Source organism: Oryctolagus cuniculus, chromosome 11 (genome assembly GCF_964237555.1).
Source record: "Oryctolagus cuniculus chromosome 11, mOryCun1.1, whole genome shotgun sequence".
Classification (NCBI taxonomy): Eukaryota; Metazoa; Chordata; class Mammalia; order Lagomorpha; family Leporidae; genus Oryctolagus; species Oryctolagus cuniculus.
Window position 1 is genome coordinate 47,369,133 of NC_091442.1, and position 9,686 is coordinate 47,378,818.

The window sequence follows — 9,686 nt, forward strand, 5'->3', positions numbered from 1 at the left end:
CTCCAGTTCACAATGCAAAACCTGGAAGCATCCAGTCGGGCTGGGTCTCAGCCGCCCTGGGCACTGGACATAATGCAAGCACACACTTGCATTCCTGGCCCCAAGGGCAGCAGGCAAGGCGGGACAGTGCCGGCATTCCCCAATGTGACACAGGAGTGTGGAGCCCCATGCCTAGAGTCACCTCCAGCAGGTGGAATGGTTGTCAAGGCGATTTCCTTTGAGCAACTCTTGAAAAGGGAAACAGATCCATTTCATGACTGCAACAGCGAGTTCGCCAGGTGAATTGAGTTTTTATAAAATATATACCAAAACCAATATTTTAATTATTTATTTGAGAGGCAGAGAGACACACACAGGGAGAGATGGACAGTTCCCAGCCACTCGTTCACTCCCCCAAATGCCCGCAATGGCCAGGGCTGGGCATCGCCAGAGCCAGGAGCCAGGAATGCAATCCAGGTTTTCTGTGGGAGTGGCAGGAACTCATCCGATGCTGCTTCCCACGTTCTGCACTGGCAGGAAGCTGGCACCAGGAGCTGGAGCTGTGGCAAACCCACACACTGCAATGTGGGACCAGGGCACCTTAACCACTAGGCTAAATGCCCATTCCCATGAAGTACACGAAAAACAAGCTCACAACTGCTGGATTTCCGAGTTTATTAGGAGTGGCTCCGTAACAAAAGCTCAAGGGATGACCAAGGTGGCCCATGATGTCACCCACAAGGCTATTTTGTTGGTGCTCCTAGGAGCAGCTCAGTGCCTCCCCTCCCCAAGGGAATGCTTTATGCACAGGCTGAAAATAAACCCTGCACAGACAGCCCAAGAGTCCAGAAGCAGTCAAATTCCAAATACACATATCCAAAAGCATTTACACTCTCGCTTGGCGGTGATGACGTCAGCCGTGGCTGACATCCGCAATGACATCTGACCTCAAAGGACAAGGTCTTGCTCATGACGGAATCCACAACTCAAGGCAAATCTGCAAAAGAGCTTCAGCCCCAGGAACGGTGGGCTTATGCTGATAGGAACCCCCTGGTCTCAAAGGGACAGTAGGAGAGAGGGATTCGAGTTTTCTCCCAGAATAGATGGGCACTATCTCCAAGAGCAGACCCAACACATGTGGTTTTTAGCAAGCACTTCAGGCAGGGTTCACGTCTGGGACCTGCGTGGGGATGGGGTGTTTGGAAACAGAGAATCTGGGTGACCCTGTGTTTTCAGTTAACCAATTTGACCAAAGGTAGAGACTGAAGCAGGGAGTTCTGCAGCCAGAGCAGAGGCAGGTGTTTCCAGGAATCCTATCTCAGAGTCCCATGCTAACGCTATTGTTCAGGGCGATGGAAATATGTAGGGGGCACGAAATCATGTCACAGCTGCTAGAAAGCAAGCTTTTCCTGTTTTCCTGATTTAGACAATGGGGAAGCTAAGAAGAAAAATAATAGGAAAGGGCTTTCCTCCAGTTGCTTTTAAAAATTGTGCTATTTTGAATTTATTAAATCGTTTGTCAAACGGTATTCAATTTGTCAAACTGTATCTCTGTTCTTCTAGTGTTCACAGGGTTATGCATGGGAAAGAAAGGTTGGGACCCAAGTACCTAATGATCACCTAATTGATCGCTTTTGTTACTTTGTTTTACATTTTTCTTTATTTTGAGGGGTAGAGAGAGAGAGAGAGAGAGAGAGAAAGATCCTATCTACTGCTGATTTATTCCCCAAATGCTTACAACAAGCCATGGCGAGGCCAGACCAAAGCTGGGAGCCAGTAATTCCACCCAGGTCTCTCGTGTGGGCAGCAGGGACTCAGTTACTTGAACCATCATCAGTGTCTCCCAGTGCGTGCATTGGCAGGAAGCTGGAGTTAGGAGTTGGTGCTGGGCGTCAATCCCAAGGACTCCAGTGGGGAACCACTAGGCCAAATGCTCACCCCAAGTTGCTGAGTTTTAACAGACTCCAAGTTAACTCACCACTAGAACTCAAAGGAGAATAGCAGCTTTCAGGGAGGAGAAATTAAATTCCAATTCACTTTACTGTGCCTGTTATATAAGCATACTCAATGCACTGCTGCCTGACCATGAGAAAGAGTTAGAATGGGTCTTCCCAAAGGGTATTTGAGGTTGCTACTAAGCAAGAGGCTTTCGGAGGTTGGCCAGGACTGCTGTCTGCTTCCCGTCCTTATCCTGTACACTCTAGCAAGGCCTTTTGGCGGAAACCAGACATGGCTGCATTTGCCTTGAAGCCCCTTTGCTGAGCCAGTAGGGGGTTCCCTCTTCAAGGGATGCCCCCGAGTCCCTCTTGGGTACTGGCACTGCCCTTGGTTTTCCATGCTCCCCAGATTCCGCAGAGAAAATTGTCCCCCTGCATCCTCCTTCTCTGATAACAAACAGGAGACTCAGTAGTGAGGGCTGCTGTGAGCTGCACGGTGAGGATGCCCCACCCCCACTCCCACCACCACCTTGGAGTTAGCTGCTTTGGAAGGTGGCGGATGGGGCAGGGCAATTTGTCCTGAGTCTTATTTCTCCAAGGATCTTCCAGAATTTGTGAGCTACAGAGAATTCTATCTGGACAGAATAGTCTCCATTGTCTTGGAGACATTGTCGAGTGGAGACTTCTCCCTGTCTCCAGCACCCTGGTTTGTTTCACAGCTGTCCCCTTGATTCTCCAGCTGGACCCTCTGGGCAAATGATGCTGCCTGTTTGGCCAGTGGACATTTGTTTTTCATTGCTGGGGCCTCCAGGCTCCCTGAGGTAAGGCTGGGAGCAAGGTACCAGCATACATAATGGGACAACAAAGCATTGCTTCAGACTGGTGGTTTCCAACCTAATCACAGCTGAAGGGCGTCTGCTCCAGCATATTGGCTACTCACAGGCAGTGGCCATGAGCACCATGGGAAGGAGCCAACTATGAGAGAGAGGGCATTTGGGGAACCTGAATTCCTTATCATTCATTTTCCCTGTGTATGGGTCCCACAGAGGGGATCTGTGGTCTCCCTGGGCTTGGAGATAGAGCTGCGAGCTGTCAACAAGAACTGGAACAGAGACCAGAAAGGGTCTGGGCTGTGTGAGAAACCAACACCGAGAAGTAACAGGACCCAAGAGGGGTGCAGGTGGATGTAGGCTCACAGGAACCGGCTCCAGACCATGAAGAAGCTCTGGAAAGCCTACACTGCCTCCCTCACCCCCAGCGCTTGAGGGCAGGAGCTGTAAGGACCTAGAGGTAGAACCGCTGCACCTGCTCTTACTGCCATGTTTTTGAAAGCAACCCACAGCCAGGTCATGGCGGTCTCCACTCAACCCTCCGCCAATCTCAACAGATTGTGAAGGGTCCCACAGGACCATTATGGTCCCATTGGGGGTCTGTGTTAAAGGATGGAGTCCCACCTTGAAACCAGGGAGACCACCTAGAAAAAGCAGAGATTCCAAACACCCTGCTGAGCCCCACCCGGCTTCCTTCTTTTTTTGTTTAATCCTACACCCTCCCCTCCCCAACCCAAGTTTTCCATTTTCCTCCTGGAAAATGTCTATATTGTAGAGTATCTACATGTCAAAGCTGGCCCAAGGACAGGAGCTCATGCACCTGGCGGGCTGTTCAGCCCCAGGGTGGTAACCTCTCAGGGGAGATACATATCTGAAGCTAAGCCAGAAAATGACCAGGCACCCCGGCTATGACTGGCAGGTTTTGGAAGTCCTGGAAGGAGACGTCTGGCTGTTCCCTGTATAGTGGTAGCAAAGGGCTCCCAGGAGACCTAAGGCCTCCCAGTTGCATCCAGCCAACCCCCCCAGGGGGCTGCTTGCCAGTGTCCCAGGCCCAGTTCTGCAGCCAGCGACAGCCGCTGGCACCCGCAGTGTTATAAAGGGGGAATCTTTACAAATGTACACATTAAAATGAGTATGTAATTTAAAACGGCAATCCCAAAAGATTGCATTTGTTCTCTTTGTGTCTCCCTTTCCTTCCCTCTCCTTTTTTAAGGAAAAGACAGAAACCCTGAGTGACCAGTCCCCAACTTGGCCCTAAGCCACATTCACAGATCAGGAGTCAAGTTCTCAGAGCGCGCCGATGACAGTGAACTGTGCTGCGATGCTTTAAGATGACTGATACCAAAACGCAACGTGTCAGCTCCCTCACACATCCTTTAGAAAACAGAACAAAAGACTTCTCAAGCTTCCTCTGTGCACACAGAGTGCTGTGAAGTAGGGGCGGGGGTGCCCTTGGCCTGCTTTCCTGAAGTGTCTGTGTCACTGCATTCCAGTGTGTGTCAGCCACAGGACATTGAATGAATCAGGGCCTTGGTGTCTCTCTCTCTCTCTCTCTCTCTCTCTCTCTCTCTCTCTCTCCCTTCCTCCCTCCCTCCCTCCCTCCCTCCCTCCCTTTGGGAAATGTGATTCCAAGATCACCTGCCATTCACCCCAAGCAGTTTTTCACAGATTGGTCCAACCTCGCTTGCAAAAGAAATCCAAAGCTATTAGAAACCTCAGAGCTAGGAGACGGTCTGTGATCCTTGGTGCCTCCTGGCTACCTAAGCAGCTAATGATATTTCTGCTGATTATGGAGGGTTTCAACAGGAACTGGGCAGGACCTGTGATCAGCAAAGGCATCGATAGAAAGAGAAAGAAATGTTCACCAAAAAAGGGCTTCTGATCAAAATAATAAGGCTATATTATACAAGAGGAACAAATGTCTCAATTCTATTTGGCACCAGGCATGAAGCATTGTCGTATCTCTCCCATGGTTGAAGGGAGCAGAGAAACTATTCAAAGAGCCCATAGCACTTGATTCCCAGTATACTGATCTCGATGTGGGGGGGGGGGGCACGAAATCAGCCACGCTTGACCTTGAACAGGGAGAGGGGAGAGAGAACGGCTAACGTGCACAGAATTCCCATGTCCACACGCAGCTTCCGATTCGGGAACACCATACACACGAGACAGCACCTGCACACTCCAAGCTGCCAGACTTCTCAGGAGAAGGGTCACAGCTGATTCCAGTCCAGTCTCTCCGAGGGACCCTGGTCCTCCCGCTCCAACCGGGAATGAAAGCTCTGAGGCTGGAGGCCGCTGAGCTTTAATCGGTCCCTGGGGCCATCTCACCTTCAGCAGTCCGTCCCAGGCGTGGGACTAAAAGGAAACAGAAGTGACAGCGTTCACACACATATCTAGACCCCAGGAGAATGTCCCCTCCCCAGGCACCCATACCACAGAGGGGCCTCTGCGTGGGCTACTGTGTTGGAGCCAGCGTTAGCACCTGCTGGCTCTGCAGCTGCCCGCTGCCACTGCGCAGTGCTGGCAGTGGCCTATACCTCCCGCCTCCCGCCCGCCTCCACCTGGTGGCCTCAGGGACTCCTTTACCTGTATTGATTCTCTGTGGCTCTGCTCTCAGCTCTCTCCGGCACCCAGGAGTAACTGTCGGCCGCACTCTGGGGCTTCTTCTCCTTCTTCTCCTCCCTCTTGGCTCTCCGCTTGCGGTAGACAAGTAGCCCCAGAGCCAGAGCCAGCAGGAGGGAGATGGCCACCACCGTGCCTAGGATGTAGAACAGGAGCAGCTTCTGCCCGTCGGCCCCATTGTCGCTTTGAGTGGCCACTGTGTCCCCACCTGTAGCCATGCCATGGCCAGCTGCCCCTGTGGTCTGCTGGGTGCCAGGCTCCGTCCAGACACCAGGGGGCTCGCCGGAGGCCAGCATCTCCCTTGCAGCAGAAGTGGTGGGGTCCCTGGGTGGGAGGAGGGGAGGTTCCCTTGCTTTGGAGGCTGCCTGGGAGGTGCCCTCAGGGCCTCTGGTGGTGCTGGACACTGTGGCAGGAGGCACGGTGCTCCCCTCGCTGTCTTCTTCATGCGTCTCCTGGGGAGGCCCGGGTGACGGTCCTGGGGACGCCAAGTCCATGATGCAGGAGACCCCATCGGCGGCCAGCTCCCTGCCTGGCAGGCAGCCACAGCGGAAGGAGCCCAGTGTGTTGAAGCACAGGCTGTCACAGGGGCTGCCCCCGGGGATGGCACACTCATCCACATCCTGGCACTGGGTGCTGTCCTCTCCGGCCAGGATGTAGCCATCCTCGCAGGAGCAGTGGAAGGAGCCGTCGGTGTTGGTGCAGCCCTGGGCACAGGGGGAGCGGCCGGGAGCACACTCGTCCACGTCGAGGCAGGACGCCTCTTCCCCGGTGCCAGCAGGCTCGTAGCCCACCCAGCACTCGCAGTGGAAGCTCCCAAGGGTGTTGACACATTCCTGGGCGCAGGGCGACTCCTGACACTCGTCCACATCCACGCAGCCCAGCTGAGTCGAGTCCAGGCGGTAGCCGGAGGGGCAACGGCAGGTGTAGCTTTTCCCGTGGGGCCCAGGGACACACGTGGCTTCCCCAGTGCAGGGACTAGAGCTGCAGGGGTCCCGGGAGGCGCAGTTCACTAAATCGTCTAGGAGCCGGAACCCCGGGCGGCAGCCGCAGCGGAAGGATCCATTGCCCCCTTCGAAGCACTCCTGCTGGCAGCCCCCATTCTTGAAGCTGCACCCGTACTTGGGGTTCACGCAGAGGGGGCCCACTTTGTCCCACTCGAAGACTTGGGGGCCCTTCTCTTTGCATAGGAGGTAATGGCTCTGGGTCTCCTCCCCGCTGCCACAGACCACGTTGGCCACAGAGCCGAAGGGCACAAGGTTGAGGGCAGAGCTGCTGGCCTGGAAGGGGGTGATGTAGTTCACGTGGCCAGGGCCTCCCAGCGCCAGAGATCGGCACATACCTTGGAAGCTGAACTTACACACGTAGCCCTCGATGTTGCTGGCAGGAGAGCCGGGGGTCCCACAGGGGCTCTCGGACCACCTGGGGAGGCGGCTGGCCAGGGGCGGCTGCCACAGATCCACCATCAGGGACACACAGCGCCTGGAGATGCAGGAGCTCTTGACCTCCTTGTGCCAGTTGGTGTAGAGCGTGTCGTCCCCGCCGCCCACCCAGCTGAAGCCCTTGAGCGGCACGTCGGGGTCCAAGCACGTGCCCTTCTCCCGCTGCAGCCCAATCCAGAACTTGCCCGTCCTCATTGCCAGGGGCGCCTCGGCTCTCAGCAGCTGCGCCAGGGCCTGGTGGATGTGCCGGGCCTCCTCCTCGCTCTTCACCGTGGCCAGGTTGCCCCCGTTGGAGCTGCAGTTCTGCTGGGCCTCGGAGGCGCTCAGCTTGCCCCAGTGGGCAGTGTAGCAAGCGGTCCCGGCGCACACCACGGCTTCCATGGGGGCCCCGGCTCCTGCCTGGGGCTGGCCCGGGAGCAGCAGGGGCAGCAGCAGCAACAGGAGATCCGCGGAGGTGGCCATCCCGGGGGGTCCTCCGTCCCTGGTGGCGATCGGCGCTGGGATTCAGCTCCCGGTGGGGAGCTAGGAGCTGAGCTGTGGCCGCAGTGGCTCCCAGAAAGACACAAAGGCTGCGGACTTTTCACGTCCCCCTGCCCCAAGGCGCATCCTGTGCTGTTGTGTTTCTTATTTCTCACCGGATACTGGGGCTTCCTGCAATGAATAGTGTTCTGAGTCCTGTTGCCTTCATCACCGTTTTGTTGTTCATAAAAGGGGCCAGGCGGCTTCCCTACGGCCCCTGGCTCAGAGCTGTGGAAACGCAGCCGGGAGACAGCGGACGACGGAGGAGGAAGAGGTGCAGGGCCCAGAGATACCAGCCGCTTTATTTTTGCCGCATTCTCTTTTCCCAGCCAGCGTGAGGAACCTAAAAGGCATGCGGTTGTACGAGGAGAGATTTTGGGGGCTAGGAATTTGGAAAAAAAGAAAAAAAAAAGGAAGAAGAAAACTCACTTAGTAACCCATAATAAAATTCCACTTGGGTTTGCAAACAACCAAAAGGAAAAAAAAATTCTGAGACTGGAGATACCAGGCCGTGGACGGTTATAATTTTCAGCCTTTTTTAGAAGTGAAGAGAATTTTTCCTTATGCCTATCTCATGTTCCCCTGATGGCTTTAGGAGGCTTTTTTCCTTTGATTCTCCCCATCATGAACTTTAAATAGATAGGCAGTTTTTAAATAGGCGTTGGGGCCGTGGGAATGTCTGGGTCTCTAACACCATGCCAAGCTCCTAGGGAACATGAGAGCAAACTGGGCGAAAATTGGCAGTTTTCGGGTTTGCAAGTGCAGATAGCACATAGCGAGGCGGCAGGATCACAAAACGAAAACGACACTGCCTCTGGCCTCCTGGCCACGGGCCTGCCTCCCCCAGCTCAGAGCTAAGGCAGAGGGCTACAGTCTGGGCTGGGAACGAGAGCCTGAGCCACCCCCTCACGCCTCTGTCCCACAGTGGCGAGGCCAAAGACCTGGAATCAGAAGTCACAGGAGCTGCCCAGCGGAGCGGTCTTTGGTCCAGGTCCCCACCTGACATGAGGATCTGGCGCAAGTGGTTTATTTGGGAGGAGGAAGCAAACAGGCAAAGGATGAGCCAATGAGTGAGTGACGCTGGGTTCCTGGAGCCTGGGCCCCTGGAGCATTCTGGGAGATTGTGGACCACACTCCAGCATCATTCCAGCTGATGTAGGGGAAAGGGGTCGACAGTCCTCCAGCTCCCCTCTGCCGTGGGCAATGGTTTGTGTCTCCCTCTGCTTTCCCCTTGAGGTCTGTCTCAGGAGCGAGACTATGAATCCTAACCCTGTCCACCCAGCCAGCTGCCCCTCCCAGAACCACATCTGTGCTGGCAGACGCCCTGTGGCTCTCTTCCCACCTGTGGCTGGTCAGTCCACCTGGATCTCCAGTCGCTAGGAGAGCCCCAACATCATCAGCTGTTCTCCCAGGCACATTAACAGGTAGCTGGCTAGAAGCAGAGCATCCTGGACATGAACGGATGCCCTTATTGATATCGGAAATGACCCCCTAAAATCTATATAAAAATGTGGCTTCTTAAAGTTCCCCAGTGTCGCTCCCCCTCTTCGTGGAGGAACGACACAGGACCCTGCGCTGTTCTTTCGTCTGCTCGGCCCTCCCCGGGTTTGCTGCTGGTTCTTCCCGGGTTGGCTACTATCCCTTCCACCTCCGTGGAAGGGCAGTTCCCCCTGGCCGCATTCCCCACTTCCGCAGGGGAGCGGCACACCGCCGGCCGGTTCTCTCGGGGGCTGCACAGGTTCCCTTAGATGTTCCCCATAGATGTTCCCGGTGCATGCCGTCTCTCTCCTCCTTTATAGTCCTCCTCCGCCAATCCCAACTCGGCTGCCCACACGCCGAGTACGCTGCTCTCCTCCAATCAGGAGCAAGTCCTACAGTTTATCAGTTGAACTGGAGGCAGCTGTGCGGAAGCTGTTTACTTCTCTCCCAGCGCCATATTGTGGGAGAGCAGATGCATAGAATAAGTCCTAATTCGAGTAACTTAGTCTAGTCCGGATTGCTCCCCACAGATCCCCCTTTCTTTTTATTTTTTAGCGTTGATACGCGCCTGTCTTCGGTGTCCCGCGGCACACACTCTGCTCTACTTGCTAGAGTTGCCACAGGCTCTTACAAGTCCTATCAGGCAAACCGAATCCGGGTCCTCTCTTCGCCATGTTGTGAGGAGGTTTTTAGGCGCTGATGCGTGCCTGTGTTCGGTGCCCTGCAGCGCATGCTCTGCTCTGCCTGCAGGGGCTTACAAAACCTATCAGGCAAACCGAATCCAAGCCTTCTCATTGCCTTATTGTGGGGGAGACTTATTAGTGTTGGTTCGTGCCTATCTTCGGTGACCTGCAGCTCATACTCTGGTCGAGCTTTGC

General features: G+C 54.9%; 1 protein-coding gene across 1 annotated transcript; it reads right to left on the minus strand.

Moving 5' to 3' along the window:
* Positions 1-637: 637 nt before the first annotated feature.
* On the minus strand, positions 638-7,776 carry CD93 (CD93 molecule). The gene is made up of 2 exons (XM_002710939.5): positions 5,336-7,776; positions 638-5,104 (listed from the first exon to the last, which is right to left on the minus strand). Exons 1-2 carry the CDS (start codon positions 7,270-7,272, stop codon positions 5,080-5,082), a joined length of 1,962 nt encoding a protein of 653 aa, XP_002710985.2. The 5' UTR covers positions 7,273-7,776; the 3' UTR covers positions 638-5,079.
* Positions 7,777-9,686: the final 1,910 nt, after the last annotated feature.

Bases quoted from the DNA above. Each gene is read 5' to 3' on its own strand.
- CD93 (XM_002710939.5), bottom strand. From the start codon at position 7,272: ATGGCCACCTCCGCGGATCTCCTGTTGCTGCTGCTGCCCCTGCTGCTC. The intron at 5,105-5,335 runs GTAAAGGAGTCC...GTTTCCTTTTAG, and splicing joins GCCACAGAGAATCAATACAG to TCCCACGCCTGGGACGGACT.